This window comes from Schistocerca serialis, chromosome 4 (genome assembly GCF_023864345.2).
Source record: "Schistocerca serialis cubense isolate TAMUIC-IGC-003099 chromosome 4, iqSchSeri2.2, whole genome shotgun sequence".
In the NCBI taxonomy this organism is placed as follows: Eukaryota; Metazoa; Arthropoda; class Insecta; order Orthoptera; family Acrididae; genus Schistocerca; species Schistocerca serialis.
The window spans coordinates 32,899,535-32,925,306 of record NC_064641.1 but is presented as its reverse complement, the minus strand read 5'-3'; the positions used below and the strand labels follow the sequence as shown (position 1 = coordinate 32,925,306).

At 37.9% G+C, this 25,772-nt stretch overlaps 1 protein-coding gene across 1 annotated transcript in view; it reads right to left on the bottom strand.

The window, feature by feature from the left end:
• The window catches only part of LOC126473730 (protein Skeletor, isoforms B/C), a 676,647-nt gene that overhangs the window by 25,296 nt on the left and 625,579 nt on the right, over nt 1-25,772 (bottom strand). The window contains exon 11 of the mRNA XM_050100975.1: nt 12,514-12,612. Coding sequence (XP_049956932.1) covers nt 12,514-12,612 — 99 coding nt within the window. The remainder of the gene's footprint in view (nt 1-12,513; nt 12,613-25,772) is intronic.

The following is a 25,772-nucleotide window of genomic DNA, read 5'->3' as shown; positions in this document are numbered from 1 at the left end:
AAAGATTATGGTGTGGTTTGCAGGTTGGTGGGCAGATATTTATGAAGAAGGGGGCCAGCAGTCTCATGGCTCGTATCCCTGTACTAGACCTAGGTGCAAGACCTGTCCCATACATACTCCCACCACCACAACTGCAGTCCTGTCATAAGCATCACCTATCCCATTAAAAGCAGTATTAACTGGTAAACCAGACATGTGATTTACAAGCTAAACTGCAAGCAATGTGATGCTGTCTATGTGAACATGACAACCAACAAGCTGTCTATCTGCATGAATTCCACTGAAAAACTGCGGCCAAAAAACAGCTAGATCATCCAGTTGCTGAGCATGCTGCCCGGCATAACATGCTTCACTTCAATGACTGCTTCACAGTCTTTGCCATCTGGATCATTTCTACCAACACCAGCTTTTCTGAACTATGCAGATGGTAACTCTCTCTGCATTATATCCTGCATTGCCATAATTCTTCTGGTCTCAACGCCTTTGTTAGTCACTGTTCTTCACCCACATGTCCCATTCCCTGTTCCCTCTCCAGCACTACACAGCCTTCTATTTCACTAGCATACCGATAGTCTTTTTTATACTTATCTCATTTTCTGGCCCTCCCCCTCCCCCACCGGAGAGTCTAACCTCCGAACTGCACATAGCTACCCTGCACACTTCTCGTTCTTCTGGTATGCTTCCACAATTAGTACTTTACTGTCCCCCACCCCTACCCTGATTTCCCTCCCACTCCTCCTTGCCCGTAAAACCCAGACTGCTTCTCCCATTATGTGCTGTTGCTCGCAGTCTGGCCTCAGAAGCCAGAGACAGTGGTCACATGTGTGTGAGTTGCATTTGCATCAATGTGTGTGTGTGTGTTATCTAATTCAGAAGAAGGCCTTTTGGCTGAAAGCTTACTTGCTCAGCAGTCTTTCTGTTGTACCTGTCTGAGACTTGGCATCTGCACTATATGGTAAGCAGCAGTCTCTCCTTTTCTTAATATTGTCGTTATCGCATCCCAGATTATCCATTGCTTAAGCTTTATTAATTACAGGAAATGAGTAACTGACATTGCTGGAAAACTTAAAGGTGAATTCCAAGTGTGCTAATCAGTAGTTGTGAGAGTAGTGACTCCACTGATTACACAGCCTTGAGACCATTCTTTCTAGCTGCCCATTTCAGTTTTCTGAAAACTAATTAATTTAAAAGATATTCATAATTACTGATCAGCCATGCTCAAATTTATTTTTGCCACTTGACCCCTTGTGCCTGTTTAATTCTAAGATCTGTCATTATACTTTTTTTGCCCTAATTTTTCTGAAAATTTGTACAAATTAACAAAATCTCAAACTTGGCAACTTTACCAATAAGTAGGTAATCTACCATATAGCCGGCCAGTGTGGCCAAGCGGTTCTAGGTGCTTCAGTCTGGAACCGCTTGACTGCTACGGTCACAGGTTCGAATCCTGCTTTGGGCATGGATGTGTGTGATGTCCTTAGGTTAGTTAGGTTTAAGTAGTTCTAAGTTCTAGGAGACTGATGACCTCAGATGTTAAGTCCCATAGTGCTCAGAGCCATTTGAACCATTTGAATCCACCATATAGGAATAGGGTGTCCTAATCAAACAGTACTGAGAACTTTTATATTTTTTAAACTCTTTTTTAGTTAAGTCAAATCTTTGTTGGGACTTATAGGTCATCTGTTCATTTAAATTTTTGCTCTACCATTTTATAGACTATAATATAATCATCAAGATCAGGAAATACCATTACATCTGTCTTCATAGACAACCCCTACCCCAAAAATCTTGTCTGCCACCAGCATTCATACCGTCAAAATCTCTTTGCCAAATATCTTTATATCCTTGCCTGGTAGGACTAATGGAAGAGATAGAGAAGATCCAATGAAGAGCAATGCATTTTTCACAGGTTTGTGTAGTCATCACAAGAGCTTTACAGAGGTGCACTTGTGACAGACACTGCAAGAGAGTCATTGTACATCATGAGGTGGCCTGCTATTGAAATTCTGAGAGACTATGTTCGAGGAAAGATTGCAAAACGTATTGTTTCCTCCCACATACATCGCAGGAAATGACCACAACAAGAAAATTTGAGAAATCAGAGCTAAGACAAAGGTTTACCAACAATCGTTCTTCCCATGCATTGTAAGGGAAGCGGGGATCAGATAGTTTTACAAGAAGTAACCTCTGCCACACACTGTCAGTTAGCTTTCAGGATATTGATGTCTGAAGGACAGACAAATGAAAAGCAGACACCTGCCACAGTAGAACAATGGGATGGTTCCATTCAAAAGTAACATCACACATGTTTACACATTTTTCCTACTGGGAGAGAAGACTATCAGTTTCTGCTTCATAGAATGCGATCGGCAGCTGATATATCCACAACTGCACCCACGGTTGCAGTTTTTCATCCAGCTGAAACCAATGCCCATGCACATATTTCTTCAGGTCACCAGAGATGTAAAATTCACACAGTGAATGATCTGGTCTGTACGGATGTTTCCCAACCACATCAGGTTTCATCCGATTGGAAGTAAGGAGGCAGTCATTATTGTGAAACAGGATGACTCTGTCCAATAGCCTGAGAGAAAATGGCAAAGCCAACAGTCAAGACACCCCATATCTCCCCTGACAGACAAAGATAGAGCAGTGTTCAGTTTTAGCAATTTAGTCTATTTCTCAATGCCAATGACACTAATATCTATGACACTAAAGTCAACATTGCTGTGAGAATTAAAATAGGACAATGGAAGACTCCTCGTGTTTGCTGCTGGATACTAAAATCAACTTGATTCAATATTTTGGCAATCCAACTGTTCACCATCTTCAGGAGAATGCTGGTTCTGCTGCTGACTCCCACTGAGAACTGATGCCAAGGGTGCAAATTGATGTCCTAAATAGGCATCTGTACCGTACACGGCGCTTGCGAAATCCATCACAGTTGCTATCCTCCAAGACTGGGCAGGTGGCACTGCCCTTAGTAGAACACCAGTGGTAATGATATATCTTACTCAGAGACAATTTTCGAACATTCAGTATGGCTGCACTGAAGAACGTTCTGTTCTGATGTGGGATAGCTCAGGGTTCCATATCCTGCAAGGAGGAAATGCATTGTCTCTATTAATCAAATTATCTGCCAACCTAATTTCAATTGCCTCTTTATAAAGACTGCTCCAAAAACATGAAGTGTTGGCAACTATCACAGTTTTGTCAATTTCATACTGTGTCGCTCATTTAAACAACATTCTGCTACCACTGATTTTTCTGGCTATTGTAGCCTCCTATGACAGCAATGTTCCACACACCTAGCTTTTTACAGTCTAGATGAATTTTTAATTAAATAAATTGTAAAATTTTAATATTATATAATGCAAGTTGACATAATGCCACTAAGTATGTTATTTAACTTGAGCTCTGTATCTATGTGTGCTCTGTATCTGTTTTCTATAGTGCTTTAATGATTGCAAGAAAATATGTATTTTCTTTTTTATTTATTGCTGCTCCAATAATTTACTGTATAAATTTTTATATAATTATGTACTGTATATGCTATAAGATTATCACATTGTATTTGTAAAAAACTGACTCATTCCACGTCCTCATGAACCCAACACATTTGGACCTGTGGAACATGAAACCAAATCAAATCAAATCACCTATCATGGACTGTGCATATTGAATGGCTGGTGTCAATGTGGGAAGGCTTACATTGGCCATTCAATATGCACAGTTCCTGTCACGACATGGCCACTAATTGGTAGGTACTCCTCCACCCCCAATACCAGTCCTCCCTCACCTCAGGAAACACAGTCTGCACCTTCAGCAAGGCTTTGACTACATCTTGTCATGCCTTGAGCTGAGAAATTCTACCAGATATTGGACTATTACCAGCAAAAGTAATAATCCATGAAGCATTTGGCCTACCTGGTATCCTAGTCTATTACTATGCCACCCCTGCTCCCAGTTTTGTACTTCAAAAGTCATTTCCCAACATATTACTTAGATACAAGACTTGTCTCATAAACCAACCCAACACCTTCTATCACAGTCCAGTTACAAATATTTTGTACCCAATGAGACATATGTACGTGTTTGAAAACAGCTACATCGTATACCAACCATCGTACAATTATCATGCAGTGCTCTATGTGGGTATGGCCAAATTATGCAGATGTGAACTGCCTTTCCAGCATATCCTATTTTTTCACAATCCATCTCATTTTTTCTAGTTTTCCACCATAGTCTCCCACCCAAACCATGTTCTCCCCTTCTCCATCCCCCTTCTCCCCACGCCCTTGCCTCCTCCCACATCATGCTGTCTTTCTCATCTATATTCCCTGAAAAAGCTGACCTACAAATCTCTTTTGAAGAAACTAAGTTAATCTGCACCAAATGTAACATTCAGAAATTAAACACTAGGTACAGGCAAATGTAAAGGGAAAAACATGTCAAATATCTCAGTGTAATTATAGATTCAGAGTGGCTGGAAAGTACAGAGAGTTTGATTAGAGAAACTCAAAAGAGCATACAGAAGAACACGCGGCATCTACAACAAAAAGTGCATTTCCATACATGCAAAGATTAGACATTACAACACTGTGATCAAACCTGAGGCTCTGTTGAGAGCGAAATCTTAATTTTCACCAGAAAAGGCGATCTGGAAAACAAATTGGAGCAAGAATAAAGGATTATGAGGAAAGTACTTGACCCAGAAAAAACAGAAGACAGGTAAAGACTAAAACACTGTACAGAAACAGAGGAGGAAGACAGATGTGGACCAAAATGTTGTGCAGAAACAGAGGATGTATCACATCGGCCAGCAGATATTAAAAAACAAAGATCAAAATTTTATGGAAATATTCAGTGATTCTCAATAATGAGGCTTACACACAAGATTATGATACACATCAAAAATTAAAGAATATGCAATGAATCCAAAAAACTAAAAAGGACCTTGAGAAAAGCCCATATAGAGGCAGTGAAAGCAGTAGATGGAAATCTGTTCAGTCAAAATTTAAAATGTTGGATACTACAACCAGTGGACTGAAGAAAAAAGAAGCCCTTTGAGAGAGAGAGAGAGAATGAGAGCTATATGGGAGATCAGAAAAACAAATCTAAAAGGCAATTTGAGACCCAACAGGGTCCTCTCTCTCTCTCTCTTTCTCTCTCTCTCTCTCTCTCTCTCTCTCTCTCTCTCTCTCTCTCTCTCTCTCTCTCTCACACACACACACACACACACACACACACACACAAACAAAGAGAGAGAGGGAGGGAAACAGAGAGAGAGAGAGAGAAAGAATGTGAGTGAAACTGTATATTTAAACTAGAAAAAGAACAGTAGCTAGGAATCTGCAAGCAGTACATTTGTCTTTGTGCCAACCACCAATCAGCAGCAGATAAATAGTTGCCAATCGATTGTATTATTTATTATGTATTCATTTCAGACTGATATATTCTCTTCTGTTTTTATCAAATTTATTCTCAATTCCAGACAAAATTTTTTATTTGCTTATTTATTTATTTTTTGCTCATGGATTGCAGTTGATAATTTTCAGTTGAGAGTGTGTCTCATATAATTTTGTATGCTGACTGCATTTACCATGTTACATTACACTGAGGCTTAATTACTATGCATATACAATAAATATAGACTAAAAAAATCAAAATGACACTTTACAGGCACATAAATGGTTATTATATATTTTCTGTTACAGTGTATGCTATCTCTGATTTAATGGAAATAATTAAACTGTGCATTTTATAAAAAAACTTGATAACAATTTTAAATAATGTAATATTATGCTGCTCACAGGTAAAGTGCCAGAAACAATACACCACTGAATCGAATGCAACAGCTCTATGCACTGCCTGACAGGCTGGGAACTTTTGCTCCATGTATCGAAAGTTCAATGAGGAAAAAAGCCTTATGACATACTTTTTGTTGGAGTGATAAACCAGTAAAGATGTATAGACTGTTCAGTCCACCATACCACCTGTAGATGAGCTTGATAAAGATGATCAGGATAATTAATGAAGAAAATAAATGGATTTATATTAAGGGACATTTCAACTACTTAATTTGAATAATCTGACCCCCCCCCCTCCCCCAATATTTCATGTACTGTGATTAATGACTTTATAAATATTGAGGATATGTGCAAACAAGAACTTCACAGTACCTCAGATGAAGAAAGGATTTAAGGATGTGGAATTTAATGGGGATAGTTATTGTGTTTGATTGATAATTGTATCTCGTTCCCATAAACTCTAAGTATAAACCTTCTATGAAGCCACCTACTTAATCTTGGTTATCAGTTCTGGATGTGGTTTAATAGAAAAGATACTACTGACCTGAATTTAATTCAATAATTGTGCTTATGGAAATTTATAGTCACTAAAGTACATGAGAAGTGATTATCAAGTGACAAAAGCCGAGCAATAAACCTGTGTGCAGTTTTGCTATGATCTGTGATGTGTGAAGTATTGACTGAAACAGTGGTGCATCATAATTTGCATAAAATGAATGCAAATCCTCACTGAGCACAACGGAACACAGCTTGACAATTGGTATGCACAAACTCCAGTGTTGTTGCTGCTTCTTGTACCAAAGCACTGACCTAATTCCTTCATGTGATGAAACCGTGTTTGAATGAAATAAACTCAGTGACTGTACAATATGTTCATCCACCAGTTCACCCTTGGGACATACTTCTGTCAAAATGGTCTTCAGTTGAAATGCACAATTCCAACCTAATGTGGAATTTTGGACTTTGATGCTCTCAAGTTTGTACTTACTTCACCTGAATTAAAATGAATTCAGACCAATCTAACTAATAATTATCAGATTTGTGTACTAATTCTATTTCTTTCAGTGGTTAGTGTTGTTCAGAAATTACAAATCCCCTCCAACTATGTTTTATGTATGCACACAATCGCCACAAGCATAGTGCGATGTGGGTCATTTTCCATTTTGATGATTGACTTGATTCCTGAGCATTCCACAGCCTGCTGATATCTTGAAGGATGACCATCACATACCTTGAGAAGGTCATTCTGTTCAAGATACCTCATTATGTTTGGGCTGAGAAAATGTTCTAAGATTATACAACAAATCAATGTCAATGATATTGGATGATAGTTTTGTGGATCACTTCTATACCCTTCTTGTAGATAGGTGTGAACTGTGTCTTTTTTCAAGAACTGGGCACAGTTTTTTGTTAACAATAGGTTATAGTTAGAAGAGGGCTAACTAAGCCGCAAATTCAGTATAGAATCTGTCAGGGATTCCATCAGGCCCTGGAGCTTTGTTCAGCTTTAATGACTTCAGCTGTTTCTCAACACCACTGATCCTGATAATTATTTCATTCATCTTTTCAGTGGTGCGAGGATTAAATTGGGACAGTTCTCCCTAGTTTTCCTTTATAAAGGAACATTTGAAGATCGGAGTAAGCATTTTAGCATTTGCTTTGCTACCCACAATTTCAGTTTTTGGCTCATTCACTAGGGACTGGACACAACCTTCGGTGCCACTAACAGCCTTTTCATATGACCAGAATTTCTTTGGGTTGTATGAAAGATCACTTGACAGTATTCTTTACAGTTGTCACTGATGGCCCAACCCATTGCTCTCTTGATAGCCAAATGCGTTTCATTTACACTTTGTTTTACACCTATTATACAGTAATCCTTGTTTCTTTAGAAGGTTCTGTACAGTGACTGTGTTCCATGGAGGTTCCTTCTTATCATGGACTGTTCTACTGTGTACATATCTTGATTTTTTGTGTAGTTCACTGTATGCTTGTTTTAGTTGTCCTTTGTACTTTGGCAATCATTGTTGCCACAACTGTGTCATGGTGATTGATACCAGTTCCAATGTGACATCCTCAAAGAGATCAGGTCTGTTTATTGCCATTATATCTAATATATTTCCATCATGAGTTGGTTTGCTGACTATCTGTTCTAGGTAGTTTTCAGAGAAGGCATTTAGTAAAGTTTCACAGGATGTCTTTACCACATCCACCACTAACAAAAGTGTAATTTTTGCAATTAATTGTTGGATGACTTAAGTCTCCACCAATGATTACAATATGATTGGGGAACTGACATACAAATGAACTGAGGTTTTCTCGAAAGTATTTGGTTTCATCAGGAGATGAGTCTGGTGGATAATAGAAGGATCCAATTATCATTTTATGCCCACCTCTGACACTGAGTGTCACCCAAACAGTCACACATGTAGCTTCAATTACCACCTCGTTGGATCCGAGTTTCTTGTCTACTGTGACAGATACGCTGGCTCCACTTTCCTTTTGCCTAACCTTTTGATACATGCTTAAATTTTCCCCAAAAATCTAACTGCTATCAATTTCAGGTTTCAACCAGCTTTCTGTACCTAGTATTATGTGAGATTCCCTGCTTTTCATGAGTGCACCAAACTCTAGAATTTTGTCATGAATGCTTCGGCAGTTTATCATTAGGATTTCAATACTCCCCCCTATGGGAAACATTTCTTTCAATCTTACACTGAGTCTTCTGGGTTTGATACAGCTATAGTTATCCATATTGAGAGTTGCCTAATCTAAAAAAAAAAAAAAAAAGTGTGTGCATCCTACACATAGCTACCTGAGTAGCAGCCTCTGATGTGTAGTGCACACCTGACCCATTTAGAGTGACCCTACAGTTCTCAGTCCTATGGCGTAAGTCCAGGAAGTTGAAACCTATCCTGTCACAAAACTTTTGAAGTCTCTGGGTCAGTCCTTCCAGTTGACTCAGAACCAAAGGATCATGTTTAGTCTTGTGGACAATGGTGCAAATTGTGAGCTTTGCTGAAACTCCATTGCAAGGCTGGTCTTTCAACCTTCTTTACCAGTCTCTGGAATGACCCAAGAATGACCTCGGAGCCCAGAGAACAGCGTCATTTGTTCCAACTGCCACAATCTGCAGTTCGTTGCACCCTGTCCCTATGCTTTTGTGTTTGCCACTTCCTGGCACTGGATTAAACAGTTTTCCCCAAAACAGGTGAAGTGAATCCCACTCGCTTAGTTTCAGTTTCAGTGAAAGACAGCAACTCAAACGTTTTGGTTAGGGGGATCGGTACAACACACTGAGTCCTCTCTGGTCCCCGTCCACCCTGTACAGGACACCTAAATCTACCACTGACATGCCACTTGCAGTCAAGTGGACAAGTAATGACAGATACTGCAGTTTTTGCAGAGGAGACAGGATCCACAGGAGAGGATAATACTTGAGATATCACATGTATAATACTCTTGAGAGCTGTTCCAATACACCAGTTTGCAGCAGCTGCCAATCATTTGACAGTAGTCAGGATGATTTCTAGCTGGTTACAAATGTCAACCAACTCATCCTGTGTTTGTGAACAGCATTCATAGTGGGGCTGCATTTTGGCTGGTGCACTGTATTATAAAGCAGTGAACAAATAATTTTAAATTAAGCCCACAGATTATCTTTTAATCTTTACAGTTACTGTAACATGCAATGGTAAATTTCTAGAGAGCTCATAGGCAGGCCTGATCACACTGACACCATCCTTTAGAAAGACTTAGATCCTGTCTTCCCAGTTAAGTACTTTGATTTATCTGGAACTGGTTAAGTTATTTGATAATTAACATATAAATCTGTGACCAGTTACATTTACAGTTGCAGATTTTTGCCTCTGTGCTTATTAAATTCTAACCCTTGACATTATACTTTCATTGATCTGATACTTATGCACAGATGACATACATCACTAATTGAACACCTTGGTTGTAAACAGCAGTAATGGACAGTTGATGAGAAACAGAATTATTGTGTGCATAGCATGGTAAGTGACATGCTTTATTCATATTAGTTGATAGATGATAAACCAAGAGAGGACAGCCACAACTCTAATTTCAGATTCTTGATAATGGCAAACTTTGTTAGGATGTTTGCATGTATACAGCAGTAAATATCAGTAACATAGCTTCCAGTAATAGTAATGCATAGGGTGTTCATGCCAGGAAAATTTTTTTAATGGGTATTTTTTATGATTTTGCAGATAATGTGGACAACTATGACTCAGATGAACCAACTGAATGTGTTCCTAAATGCAAATGCACTACAAAAGTTGTCACAATTCAGGTAAATGTGAATATTTATTTAAGCAAGTAAACAATGCTAAGTTGTGTCCCTTACCATTGTTTGCATGAATTTACATGACAGTGAGGTGTCAGGTATGTTAAGGGTCATCCACGATATTGTTTACATGCTGTAGTAAGGTAACAAAATTAATTTTATATTGCACCAGATCATAGATAAATTTGTGAGATTGTTATTTGTTACTATTACAAATATTGTTAAAGAAAATTTTATATCACATACTGAAATAATTTGGATTTTTGAAATTTCTTTTTTTGAGAAGTTTCACAGTAATGCTTTGTTAATTCACTCAGGAAGTAAACTGTTATAAGTCAATGCTAACCCATGACAAGTGCACTTAGTTTGCAACTTAACAACATTAAGTACCCACTGACAAAATTTTTAAGAATAAAATTTTTACTAGAATTTATAATTTTTTTTTTTAAAAAAACCTCATTATTGTAAATATTCAAAGATGATACCTTATCTCAAGGGGGGGGGGGGGAAGTCATATGGCATGGACTTTAAATATATTATTAGAAATTCTTTCAGTCCATATGTGGCATAACAGCAAACCAGTGTTTAACAGTATTGGTTAAAAACAGTTTTGGTTGCAGTTTTAGTTTTTTTTTTTTTTTTTTTTTTTTTTTTTTTTTTTCAACGACGCATTTCACCTTATTTAGGTATCTTCAGGTTATTTTTTCTAGATGGGCGCGAGAGGCACCAAGATCTGCATATCATATTCCCGTTCACAGGAGCGAGTAACAGTAAGTTCCCATGACTGCAATATGCTTACGGATTGGTCTTTAAATAGTCAGACATCATCCAGAATTTTCAGTCTGAGACCAGCTAGCACTTGCGCAAAACCTATGTGAGATCTTTGGAAACTGCAGCTAATCTGGATTGTGTTAATATTTATTCTTGAGTTCACAGCCTCTCTCTACACTGCTGACTCCTGTGTAGAAAATTTGCAGCTCACTATTACCATGTTGAGACCTGTACAACTATTTATTTTTCACAAAGCTCATATTTTACATTTCTAAGATAATCTTTTGACTGTGTATATATGACCAGCATGCATGCAAGGATTATTTGAGATACTTTTATCAAACAGTGAGTATGTTAATTCTTTTGACATGATGGATGTTGTTTAATTTGAACTGATTTCATGTTTTATGGAGTTGATGTTTAATCATCTCAGTGACTGCCTCAAAGACCTGAAAGTGTGTACTGTTTTACGTAATCTACAACCATTGTGTTCTGTTAATATTATGCCTACAAAGGAGTATATCTTCATGTAGTGATTATGTTGTTCATGCTACTGTGTATAGTGAAGAGGAGAGGTGGAGGTACACACTTGCATAAAAAAATGTGATGTGAGACTTGATCTGGTCATCAAAATTTTTGTACTGATAATAAATGTGGGAAAAAGCCACATTACTTGGAACTCTGCATAGTGAACATCATTTGCACAATGCTTAGAAATCAATTTACAGATATTCTACAAGACTTTGATCACGGAGACTCTAAGGGCTTAATGAATAATGCAGGCAAGCAGCATTGCAAACACATCAAATATTGTAACAATTGGACATATGCAGACAACAAAATTAAATAATTCTACATATTTTTACAAAACTTTGAACTATATGGAAATATTCAGAAAATTACTAGAAGTTTTTATAAGCTCTGACAAAATCAACATTCCAGTAAAAGGTAGTGTGGTGTTGAGTCACACTATGTATCTGCTCAGCATACTGAAAAGTTGTCATTTTATCCTAAGTAAAAGTATTAATTCAGTCAAGAGCTGTAGTAATAATGTTGGGGAGACTTTTATCATTGAAAAATATAACAAGTTTTATAATGATACAAAAAAATTAAATTATATGTCCAGAAATTGTTGGCAATGAAAATTAGACATATAGAACCAGTTGTCCCTTTTTGTATTGATAGTATCCATCATCCTTTTACTGGTGCTACAATTGTTTTTCTCACACCAATAAAATTTGTGACATTAAGTACTTTTGGATACTGAAGTTATATGATAATTTGTTTTTATTTTGTTGATATATTGTTACAGAAGTATAGAATAGAATTGAAACAGCTGTTTGATGTTAGAGATTGATCTTAAGGCTGGAATGTCAGTTACTCTTAAATTACTTAGCAGCAGTGATAATTCATTTCCAGTGGGTCACAGTTTTTATTGTGGTTTTTTATGGAGTCTTGCTTACATCAAATGTGCTAATAGTTGCTTGAAAACTCAGTTTGATTATATTTGCAATACAGCAAACTTGTATGTGTGATTAGAAATAAAATACAAACATATAATTCTAAATCGGCATTATTTCAAAGTGTTGGTAGCATTAGGAAACTGTCTTGTGTACGTACCTCCTTCTACCATAAAGGTGTATGTCTGACCTCTCTCAACTGTTATTTCTGGTATGAGGCGGTCATTTATGTACCATGCAATTCCCCATGAAGGATGTCCTGAAATTAAAGACAGTATAGGTCTCAGTGTCCAGTACTTCTCAATTCTGCTTATCAACCTCATATAAAAAAATCATTTGGTTGTCTTAGAGGAAAGGCAAAAACTGCATGATATTACTAGCTGCTGCACAAGATACAAATGGCTAATTCATACATGAACTCTATATCCTTAACTACTGTACAATGTGAAATTATTCAATTCTGGCACCAAAATATTTAAAAGAATATCTGTGGATATTAGACAGGGCACTGGCAACCCCAAAACTTAAAACTAAGTTAGAAATATATGTTGCTAGTCATTCATTCTATAAACTGCCTGAATATTTGGCTTCAGTTTTGCTTATTTGTGAAAGCAATGAAGGAAATATATTGATACAGCACACTTTATCTGTTACCCTCCAAAAGTAACAATTATGTTTGAATAGCTAGTTGCCATTTAAGAAAAGATGATTGTTAACTTACAAGTACAAGGGAAAAAACTGCAATTACATTTGGTGAATTTCTACTAATTACATAAGATCACATGATGAGATCCACAGATCATGATGTGTGAACAACTTCGCTTGACTAATAATATTATATTAGATTTAGATGAGATTTAGTTTTCATTCCATAGACCCAAAAATGAGAGGATTCTCTTGCATGTAGAACATGTCAGAAAGTATAACATAAAAATCATAAAACATATGAATATAGTATAGACTACCTGATCATTTGTCAGGAGATTGTTAAAATAGGTGAATATATTACAGTAAACTGGAACTGCTAATCTTTACAGAATGAATATACTGTCAGAATGCAACATAGTTATGCACTTTTAATAAATTTATCATAAAAAAATACCTAATCTTGACTGTTGTGATCAAGTGCTGTCGAAACTGAAATCTGACAGACATTTTTACTTAAGTTGGTCTAATAGTCCCTGTTGAGATATACATCTATAGAGTAGAAGGTCTTGTCTAACAAAAATTATTTTAAACTCTGTTTAAACTATGCTTTGTCTGAGACCAAGCTTTCAATGGTTGCTGGCAATTTATTGAAAATATGTGTTCCTGAATATTGGACCCTCTTTGGAACAATGGTTTTCAGGTCTTTACATAGATTGCTCTTATTCCCTAGAAATAACACTGTGTATTGAGCTATTGGTTGGAAATAAAAATACATTACTTGCAGCATATTACATTAAGGAATAAATTTAGTGAGAAGCAGTGGTTAAATTACAAAGTCCCTTGAACAGTTTTCTACATGGTATTGAATTTACACCACAAATAATTGTTATAACACACTTTTTCACTCTAAAAACGTTTGTTTGGTTTGAGGAGTTACCCAGAATGTGATCCCACGTCACATAATGAGTAAGCAGACTCCATACAACATAACAGAATAAAAGTAAGCAAACTATGCATGTTATTTATATTTATATTTCCTACATCTGACATCATTCTCACTGCAACTACAGACTTATTTAGGAGCTTCAGCAATTCTGTGGTATTCCCTTTCTAACTGAATTTATTGACAAGTTGTAATCCCAGAAGTTTAATACTGTTAACCTCTTCGATCTGCATATCTTCGTATGTTATACAGATGTTGGAAGGAAATCTCTTACAGGTTCTGAACTGCATATGGTGGGTCTTTTAAAGTTTAATGACAGTGAATTAGCTTTAAACCATTTATTAATATTAATTAAAATTTGATTAGTAGCCATTTCTAAGTCTGTACTTGACTTACTACTTATTGCAATGTTTGTATCATCTGCAAATGACACAAACTTAGTATCTGGCCTGTAACAGACACGAGGTCGTTAATGTACAGACGAAAAAGCAATGAAAGCAAGATGGAACCTTGAGGATCATCACATGTAATTAATTCCCAATCAGTTGAAGAGTGACTGCTTACTGCACAGATATTTCAAGACAACACCCTTTGTTTCCTGTTAGTTAGGTAAGACTCAAACCATTTCGCAGCACTGCTGGTAACGCCATAATATTATAATTTACTTATATGCTGTGGTTCACACAGTCAAAGGCTTTTGCCAGGTCACAGAAAATGCCAGTAGCCTCTAATTTGTTATCTAATGAATTAATTACACTCTCACTGTATATGTAAATAGCTATCTCTATATTAGAACTCTGTGACTTACTCAGTGTATTATTTGCAATCAGATACTTAAAGAGATGCTTGAACATAACATAACGAGACACTTCAACACAACATTTTCAAATGTTTTTGAAAAAGCTGACAAAAGTGAAACTGGTTGGTAGTTTGATGGTATCTCTTTATATAGCATATTTTAGACAGTCTGGAAGTGTCCACTGATAAGAAATTGTTTACACAAATAATTTAAGATAGAACTCAATACACATGAGCAATCTTTAATTAACTGCATTGATATGTTATTATAACCACTAGAATATTTAGATTTTAAGGATTTTATGATGGATGCTATTTCTTTGGGAGATGTGAGTGTCATTTCCATTTTACTGAAATTATTTGTAAAGAGTGGTCTAAAGCTGCTTTGATTTCTGAATTACCTGCTTCAATATTTAGCAGTATTCTTTGTGATGCATTACAATGCTGACATCAGAGCTGTTCCTAGATAGCAAGTACAGTTTCCTGTTTGTTTCACGTGATAGTTTATTCCTTGTATAATCCTTAGGTTATTTTTAGACTTGAGTTTAATATGTGTTATCTTGATGGGAAGACAATTTTCCCATTAGAGTTGTACACATTGTAATATCTATCCAGTTCATGTCCTTGAGCAGTCACCAAAAATTCTCAATTTTTGACTGATTTATTACCCTCCTATACTCAGATTTACTATCTTTTTTTCCTGACAAGTTTCAGCATTTAACACAAGATGCTGCATGTCGTGATCAGAGAGCCCGTTGACTATTGGTTTTGTGATGAGATTTTTCTCCTAGATTTGTCTACAAAGATATTATCAATAACAACCTCAGACAGTTTACATATCCTAGTTGCAAAGTTCACTTAGGCATTAAACTGAATGACAGTGTTGCTGACTGCAATAATTTTCACTGACAGAGCTTTTCAATAAATCCACAGTAAAATCACTAGTAACTACTATTTACTTGTTTTTTACTGAGAGATGGGACAACAGACTACAAAAGTGGTTTAGTATTCATTTAAGTTTGTTGACTAATGCTGCAATTTTATCCCCAGTATTATCTCAGTTTCAACATGAATATTAAGCCTGGAGTAGTTTCAGTATCAACATTAAATCTGGAGTTTTTGTTAGCGACAGATATAAAATATTTTCATAAAGAAGGGTTAAAACAGGAACATCTGGAGTAGAGAAGAATAATACAGTAAAAGAAATCAGCTGTCAAATCTTGAGCTTTGAAAAGGTCTCAGATGTCTTTCTTCGCCAGTACAGAGAAGGAGATGGAATATAAGGAAGGGAAAGATGCGTGATGTGTATAAGAGATACGAAAATGTTGCAGAGGATCTAGTATCCAGACAGCCATGAGATAGAGGTGAGATTTAAAAAGTAACAATGCAAGGGAAGGTAGGAGAGAGGTGCTGGCAAAACTGAAGCTGCAAAAGCAGGCTATGAATTTTACATAGGTAGCTCATTGCTGGTTTGTCACACATTTTTAACTTTCAGAAAGTTTCAGCAGTGTATTGTAATTTTGAGCGTCTGATGATGAAGTACTAATAATGAGTTACATACGGATGATTATGGGTGAAAATTGAGAGATGAACTGAGAAGCATGTAGAATTGAGTGAAAGAAAAAGGGTATGAAAATAGGTGTGGGGGGGGGGGGGGGGAGATTAAGATGTTACTTTTAATTATGATTTCTTGATGCCCTTTTGGCTATATGAAAATTATTTACAAAGTGTAACACAGGTATGTTTATCTGAGGATTTTCTTTCCGTGAAATAAATGTATCTCACCATTGTTGCTTTGTTAGCATTTGATAGTTTAAAGAAATATTTGACTGCAAGTGGAACAATAAGGGAATTATTGAAACATCATCATGAGCTATAGTGTTGATTGAGAAGAGTGTTGCAGTTCTCAGATGAATGCTTCTATAGTTGAAATTTATTTATTTAGCATCTGTGTCACCGTACAAATGATATTGGACTTGTAATACATAGAAATTAACAATATAGAATATACAAAATGAAATTGTCTACAATTGGATTTGTCATACACCGAAATTAAAATATAGACTGTACAAAATGAAATTGTCTATAATAAATGATAGCAAACTTACAGTTTCTTTCCACATAAATGGTTTATAGTAATTTGTTTCTCAGTAACAATATATAACTAGTACTATAGATGGTAAAGTATAATAAAAGCTGAAACAAATGAAGATAGAAAATTTTGGAGGTTAGTTTGTAGAGTCATTTTCTTGGTCTTCAAGATATTCATTTATTGAGTAACAACATTTAACAAGTAAAAATTTTCTAAGTTCCAATTTAAAATTTGTATTGTCCTTTAAATCTTTAATGTACTGAGGCAGTGCATTATAGAGCTTAATGCCCATGTGGCTAACATGCTTCTGAGTTCGTGTTCTTCTTACTTGTTCTATGTGGAGATCATTCTTGTTCCTTGCGTTGTAGTTGTGACAGTCTGCATTTGTATGGAGATTGCTTAGGTTAGCTTTGGTTAAGAGCACACATTTAAGTATATAGACTGATGTCAGAGTAAGTATTCCTAACTGTTTGAAAAGAGGTCTACAGTGAGCTTGTGTCGGACAATGGGTAATTATTCGAAAAGCCTGTTTTTGTAAAATAAAAATGTCTTTCAAATTAGAGTTTGAGCTGGCCCAGAACACTATTCCAAATGAGGCAACAGAATGAGAGTGTCCAAAGTATGTCATTCTGAGTTAAATCTGTGTGTAAGAAATTTTACATGGTGTTTCCAATTCATAGCTTCATCTATATGCATTCCTAACACTTTTGCAAAATGCACTCTCTCTATTAGTCTGCCATCCAGTTCTAGATTAATGTCTTCATCCTGAATCATTTTACCATACTGTACGTAATTTGTTTTCTTTGCATTGAGGTTAAGTTTATTTGCACTGTACCAAGTCTCAATACTTTTTAGGATTTAGTCAGTAGTTGACTGTAACAAGTTTTTGAGGTCGCTCACTATCAGACTTGTGTCATCTGCATATAGTACAATTTTGGCTGTATCATATTGTAACTGTAAATCATTGACATATATGAGAAAGAGTAGTGGCCCTAAGATGCTGCCCTGGGGTACTCCTAAAGGAACTTCTTTTGCTTCTGTATCTAACCTTATTTTTTGACTTGAATTTACAGTGGTGAGCTCTATAATCTGAGATCTGTTTTTGAGATATGACTCAAACCACATTTTAACTCTTCCTCTAATACCTACTGCTTCCAGCTTATCAAGGAGGATTTCATGGCAGACCGTATCGAAAGCTTTAGATAGCCCTAATTGAGTCCTACTACACTTTCTGTGCTTCGTTTTGCTCGAAAACCGTGGTGGTTGTATGTTATAAAATGCTTCAGTCTCCCTTTCTCATGAATTTTCAAACAAATGATACATTACTGTTGCAAATACTAAACTTTTTAGTTGTTGCAAATGCAGTATCTTTATAAACAAATTTTTTTTATTCTCCTATATGTTTGTGAAAACACAGTATAAGATTTCTGGGCTTCAGTAGATCAACAGATTATATCAGTAATACCATTGGCATGAAACCTAATTGCATACCAAGTGAAATAAGAAAATTTTACAACATTTGAGGGGTATTTGTCAACCTAAACATAGTAAATACCTTTTTTTGCTTGTTTTGGCACATTTTACGGAAGTAGTTTGTTGTTCTTTATTTTTGGTCTGTTTTGTAATAATAACTGAATAAATAGTTTTGGTAGTCTTTGTTCCTGGCAGTATGGTACACATGAACTTAATTTGCTGTTAACTGTATGATCTCTCTAAAGGACTGATTGGAATGAGTGTGTGGTAGGTTATGGGCCCATCTACTTCTTCGCAATCTTGCTCACATAGAAAGGGTTTTCCTGCTGGAGCAGAATGTGACAGAGAAGAAAGAGACTGGTAGCAGTGACTGAGCAGGTGATTTGGTGCCACCTGATGTTGGAGAGGACGAGGCAGAAGCGCTTCCGCTTGCTGAGGTTGACCACCCCATATACATCCCACCTACCCTCAAAAAGTGTACTTATTGGAACCAGAAATAGAGGGAGGACTACACGCCCTCTCTTATGGAGGTGTCGCCATGTCCATCTGCTCCTCCAATTACAGCAACTCCTGTGATGTCAGCAGTCCTGAGTCTGAGCCTGTGTTGTCCACGCTGTCTTTGTGAACTTTGGGCAGCAGGTTTTGGTCAGGCTGGGAGGTTTTCAGAGTTCACGTATGGGCATCTTGAGAGCTTGTGGGGGTGATGGGAATAAATGTGTTTTTTCTTTGGTGACATCTTTTATCACAGTAGTTTATTGTTTTTCATCTTTTGTTTGTTTTTTAATTATTGCTGACTAATAACTTTGATAATCTGTCCAGAATGAGGTTTTCACTCTACAGCGGAGTGTGCACTGATATGAAACTTCCTGGCAGATTAAAACTATGTGCCAGACCGAGACTTGAACTCGGGACCTTTGCCTTTCCCGGGCAAGTGCTCTACCAACTGAGCTACCCAAGCACGACTCATGCCCTGTCCTCACAGCTTTACTTCCACCAGTTGGTAGAGCACTTGCCCACGAAAGGCAATGGTCCTGAGCTCAAGTCTAGGGTCCGGCACACAGTTTTAATCTGCCAGGAAGTTTCATTGATAATCTGTGTTCCTGGCAATATGGTGTTTATGAATTTCATTAATTTTTAAATCAGGTTTACAACCTATCAAAATGAGACTAGAGTCAATGTACAATAGCTACAATTTCCCAATGTCTTGTTCATTATCCTTGAACATATTCTCACTTTGAGTGTAATAAATTTTCTTGAGACCAAGAAGCTTATGTCCACATATCAGCATGGTATTAGGAGCACCACTCATGCAAAAAACAGCTTGCCCTTTTCTCACATGATATATTGTGGACCAGGAATGAAGGGCAGTTTCCTTATTTCTAGATTTCTGGGAAGTACTTGACACAGTGCCCCATTGCAAGCTGTTAACAAACATATGAGCACATGGAAAAGGTTCACAGTTATGTGAGTGGCTCAAATATTTTTTAAGTTATAGAACCCAGTAAGTTGTCCTTGATGGCGAGTGTTCACAAGAGACAAGGGATCATCAGGAATGCACCAGGGAAGTGTGATAGGACCACTGATGTTCACTGTATACATAAACGATTTGGTGGACAGGGTGGACAGCAATCTTCTGTTGTTTGCTGATGATGCCATGGTGTATGGTAAAGTGCCAAAGTTTAGAGACTGTAGAAGGATACGAGATGACTTAGACAAAATTTCTGGTTGATGTGATGAATGGCAGAAAACACTAAATGCGGAGAAATGTAAGTTAATGGAAATGAACAGGAAAACCAAACCCCTGAAGTTCAGACAAAGTATTAGTAGTGTCCTGTATGACACAGTCACATCATTTAAATATATGAGCATAAACATTACAGAGTGATGTGAAATGGAATGAGTACATGAGGACTGTGGTCAGGAAGGCGAATGGTGGACTTTGGTTTATTGAGGGAATTTTAGGAAAATATGGTTTACACATAAAGGAGACTGCATATAGGATGCTGGTGAATCAATTCTTGAGTTCTGCATGACTGCTTGGGATCCATATCAGATCTGATTAAAGAAAGACATCAAATTCAGACAGAGGCAGCCTGCTAGGTTTGTTACTGATAGGTTGGAACAATACTTAGATGCTATGACTCAAATGGATATCCTTGGGAGGGAGTTGAAGTTCTTTCCAAGGAACACTAATTAGAAAATTTAGAGGACCGGCATTTGAAGATGACTGCAGAAGAATTCTACTGTGATAGCACACATTACACTTAAGGACTATGAAAATATGACATGTAAAATTAGGTCTCATACGGTGGCATACACACTTTAGAATAGAAAACAACAGTCTTGGTTGCTCAAAATAGCTGTATGTAATCTTCACATGTGATGTGTTTCACATGTTCTAGGCCTCATCAGACAATCTGAGGAAATTACAAACTGGTTTAAGCATCAGTTGCAATTAAAGACAATAATAAATTATTGAAATAAAAATAGCAATAGGAAGACATACAAGGATTGAAGTATGGAGCACAGGGCCACATTTGTGTTTCAGGGAGAGGTGAGAGGTATAAATTTCAACTTATAAAATATTGCTCCATAACTGAGCTTACCAATAAAAACTTCTGCTAATTGTAATTCAGGTGCTAAACATTATTAAGAGACCCATAGAACTGGAAGATAACAGCCAGGCAGTCACTGTCAATGCTTCATTACATCACTAATAAAATTCTTGTTACTTGTAACTGACACATCAAATGTGATTAAGAGCCCCAAAGAACTGGGAGGTAACAGCGAAATAGCCACTGTCACTGCTTCATTACATTACCCAGAAGCAACATGAAAAAAAGGTTATGTCAATAGGGGAAAGAGAGCTACTTAAGAGTGTCAGGGGTACCCAACCTATGCAAATAGGCATATTCAGTGAGCAGAAAAATAACCTCGCAAGAGCAAAATACATCCATATAATGTCTAGGCTAATACGCCTTAGGCTAATGACTGGCCACTAATATGAATAAAGAAACAGCTAAAATTTTATAATAAAAATATGAAACAGTGATGCCAGAAACAAAACTAACCAGAAAACAAACTGTAACTATGATAACTTACCAACAAAGAAACCACCTCATGAACACAAATGTGGTCTGTTTGTGACACTGTGATCATGCCCTGTCATACCGGCAACTAAACCACCAAGCAAGTGCCTGGGCCCCATCGAACCATAGTGAGAAAAGGCTCATGAGGTAGTGCCCTAAAACTTAACTAATTGATGGCTAAGGTGTTAAAACAATGGTTAATAAGTAATATAGGTGGCAACCATAATTTAATATCAAAAAAGGTTTGATGCTTTGAAGATTTATTCATGTATTAGATTTGGAAATCTGAAAAAGATAGGCTTAAAAGTTTCAAACTCTCTCAAAAAAATTCAGTTTCTTGCCATTTTTGGCCACGTGAAGGATTTTAAGGTTTTATAAATCTGGGGACCAATGGCCAGAATACATGATGTGTTGGGAAAGGGGACCATTAGCCCCCAGGTATAGGAAACCTTGAAAACCTTCATGTGGCCAACAAAGGTAAGAAACTGAATTTACTGGAAGAGTGAGCCTTTCCTCACTATGGCTCCATTAGGCCCTGACACTTGCTTGGCAGTCTAGTAGCTGACATGACAGCATATCGTCACAGTATTGTAAACAGACCATATTTGTGTTCATGGGGCAGTTTATTCATGGGTAAGTTGTCATCGTTACAGTTAGTTTTCTGGTTAGCTTTGTTTCTGACATCATTGCTTCTTATTTTTGCTATAAAACTTTAGCTGTTTCTTTATTCTTATTAGTGCCCAGTCATTTGCCAAAGGTGTACCAGCCTAGCTGTTCTATGGATGTTTTTTTGCACTCGTGAGATTATTTTTCTGCTCACTGAATATGCCTATTTGCCTAAGTTAGGTAACCCTGACATGCTTCAGTAGCCTCCTTTTTCCTACTGTCATAAGCTTTTTTTCATGTTGCTTGTAGGTAATATAATGGAGCATTGACAGTGGCTATTTGGCTGTTATGTCCCAGCTCTTTGGGACTCTTAATCACATTTGATGCCACAGTTACAAATAGGTCAAATTTTATTAGTGATGTAGTGAAGTATTGACAGCAGCTGTCTGACTGATACCTCCCTGTTCTATGGGTCTCTCTAAGTCTCTTGATTACGTTTGACGTCTCAATTATGATTACCAGAAGTTTTGATCAGTAAGCTCAGTTATCATGCAATATTTTATGAGATGAAATTTATACCCCTCATCTTCCCCGGAAACACAGATGTGGCCCTGCTCTCCATAGTCTTCTCCTTTACGTCTTCCTCTTTTCATTTTTAATTTAATATTTTATTATTGCCTATAATAGCAACTGATGCCTACACCATGTGGTAATTTTCCCAAATTGTCTGATTATACCTAGAAAAGGCTGTGGTGACTAACAACCAAGTCACTTATAACATCTTTGTTTTGCAAGCTCTTTGGGAGCAGTCTGTGGTCGCGCGCGAAATGGTAAACACATGTACTGAGAATCAAGAGATGTGTATGTCTGTGTATGTGTGCTCCAGACCAATGAAATAGTGCTTATTACATGGAGTATAGTGTACATCGTTGGATCCGGCAATCCTACAACACTAAACCCATACTGGTGACCCCGAATTTATTCTCGAATGCTATAACGAACTCTAGTTCCATCGAGCAATACACAATGGATCGCTTGCTGCCTGCTACACTGCACATATGCCAACTAGGTTTTCCAATGGACACTTTCGCATTGTTTTCGAATTATCCACCTCGTGTTCACAATTATTCGATGCAGTTTCTGAACACAAAGGCTAGCAGTACTCAGCAGACAGTGCTTCTACATTCCCACAACCATGTGTGCCGGCATCAGGTACGAACAATAAGTTTTCGTTATTGTACATGAATCAGCAGTTGTGTGGCAATGTTCCGTACCAACAGAATGTTTTTCCTGCACAAAACTTCGCATGCAAATTTTATGTTGAATGTGAACTTTCCACGTGTTCTGAGTGTTCAACAATGGCCGATACAATGTGCTCAAACCCCAGTGATTATGTTTACAAATTTACCTAGTGCCAGTGTGAGCTTTCCACCCAAGTCAGTGGCAGTACAAATCGAGCCGGACGCTCAAGAAGGGAGCATCTGCTTTATGAGTGTTCCGGCCGCGTCTGACACATGTGTTCCACAAACGTTAGGCGATTTTAACAATTTTAATGCGCCTGTAGGGGAGGGGCCCGGAAACTGTACTCCGTTGTTTTTCGCACATCAGTCGATTACGGTTGACTCTTCCGTGCTGGTCCCTTCTACTCCTGTTTGTGTTACTCCATCAAACAACTGACTCGTTGATTTCTCAACCACAGTTGAGCCAAATGTGCCTACTGTGCTGCATACCACTGACAATGTCACGAACTGGTACACCGCTACTGCACCCGAGCCAGTTACGCTGCAGAGCTATGGATAGGGAGTGACAGTTTTCAACAAACAGTTACGCCAAGACTCCCCCGTCCTTTGGCCTAAGCTACCACCCCTTCGCAAGGACCACATGGTTTGCCTCAATTGACCACATCCCGCAGCTGCAAGGCATCTCTGATGACAACTCAAATTCCTTTGTTTACTATGTCACGTCCATGATGAACTGGACCTGATTTGCGACATTGTGGCTTCGCTTCCCACTTCGGACAAATATGAATTTGCCCAACCCCACCATATGCAAGAGCCTATTCAGATCTACAAAGGAAGCTACCTGCCTCATCATCAGCCACGAGTCACTGCATTCCAGATCCCCATCACAGCTCTGGCTTTATCACTATGATTGGCACACATCATATGCTGGATGCTACACTTTGGACCACCTGGTTGCTCATTGCAGACCAGGCTTACAACATTCTGCCACTCTCCCATACCCCCCTGGGGGGCTCTCAGGCCTCAGGGGTTGGCACACCTGTGCAGCAATTTCCATTGCTCGGTACAGAGTACGCACGACTCGCTCCGCGCACACGCGTGGACCAAATGCCACCTGGCAGCCGCCGCCGTAACTCCTCTCTTACCAGCTCTACTGCAGCACTGCCATCAGAGGAATCTACAAACACAACCCCCTCCACTGCTGCTTCAGCCTCAGCCACCTCGACGGATGATGCTACATGCCGTTCTGCTTGGTGTTATTTCCATTCTCGCTTTGGCAATGCGGCTAAGAAATGTTGTTCCTCATGCTTGTTCCCAAACCAATAGTTCAACCACACTCAGACACTGTGGGCTGCGTTGCATCACACAGGCACCTGTCTCTTAATACTTCTTCACCTCACGTGCCAGGATGCTTGTACGTGAAAGACGCAGTGCTGTCTTTCGTTTCTAGTATTGATCCCTGCAGCATGTCCTGCATTGTTGTTATAGGCATAAACACCGTTTAGATAATTCATACAGAAATGGCTACCGAAGCTCTTATGGGGAAGCACCTAAGTTTGAGCCATCGGACTCCTAACTGTTGCCAGCCGTTAAGAAGAAGTTTTTTAGACATAATATAACGGCAGCTTAATTATCAAGCATACAGTCTACTCATAACAGATTATCAAAATGTTATCAGTTGTGACAGGTATCTCGTTTTTTATTGAAATAATGTGGAAAATCAAAGGGGAGTTTCCTCTTTCTATTATCTCTGTATTTAGATATCATCGAGAAACATCCTTGAAATAATGAATTCACAACATTCATTTTTGTGCCTGACCTAGTACATGAATACATTCATATGAAACGGCAAGTTTGTCAGAAGACACCTTAGAGCACCAGTGAAGCAAATGAATGTACCATACCTGTGATTTGCGTGTAACCACGTTTCCCTCCAGTGGGCAGATTTATGAGAAGACACCTGAGAGCACAAATGAAGCCGATGAATGTACCATACCTGTGATTGGGGTGTAACCGCGTTTCCCTCCAGTGGGCAGATTTATCAGAAGACACCTGAGAGCACAAATGAAGCTGATGAATGTACCATACCTGTGATTGGGGTGTAACCGCGTTTCCCTCCAGTGGGCAGATTTATCAGAAGACACCTGAGAGCACAAATGAAGCTGATGAATGTACCATACCTGTGATTGGGGCGTAACCGCGTTTCCCTCCAGTGGGCAGATTTATCAGAAGACACCTGAGAGCACAAATGAAGCTGATGAATGTACCATACCTGTGATTGGGGTGTAACCGCGTTTCCCTCCAGTGGGCAGATTTATCAGAAGACACCTGAGAGCACAAATGAAGCTGATGAATGTACCATACCTGTGATTGGGGTGTAACCGCGTTTCCCTCCAGTGGGCAGATTTATCAGAAGACACCTGAGAGCACAAATGAAGCTGATGAATGTACCATACCTGTGATTGGGGTGTAACCGCGTTTCCCTCCAGTGGGCAGATTTATCAGAAGACACCTGAGAGCACAAATGAA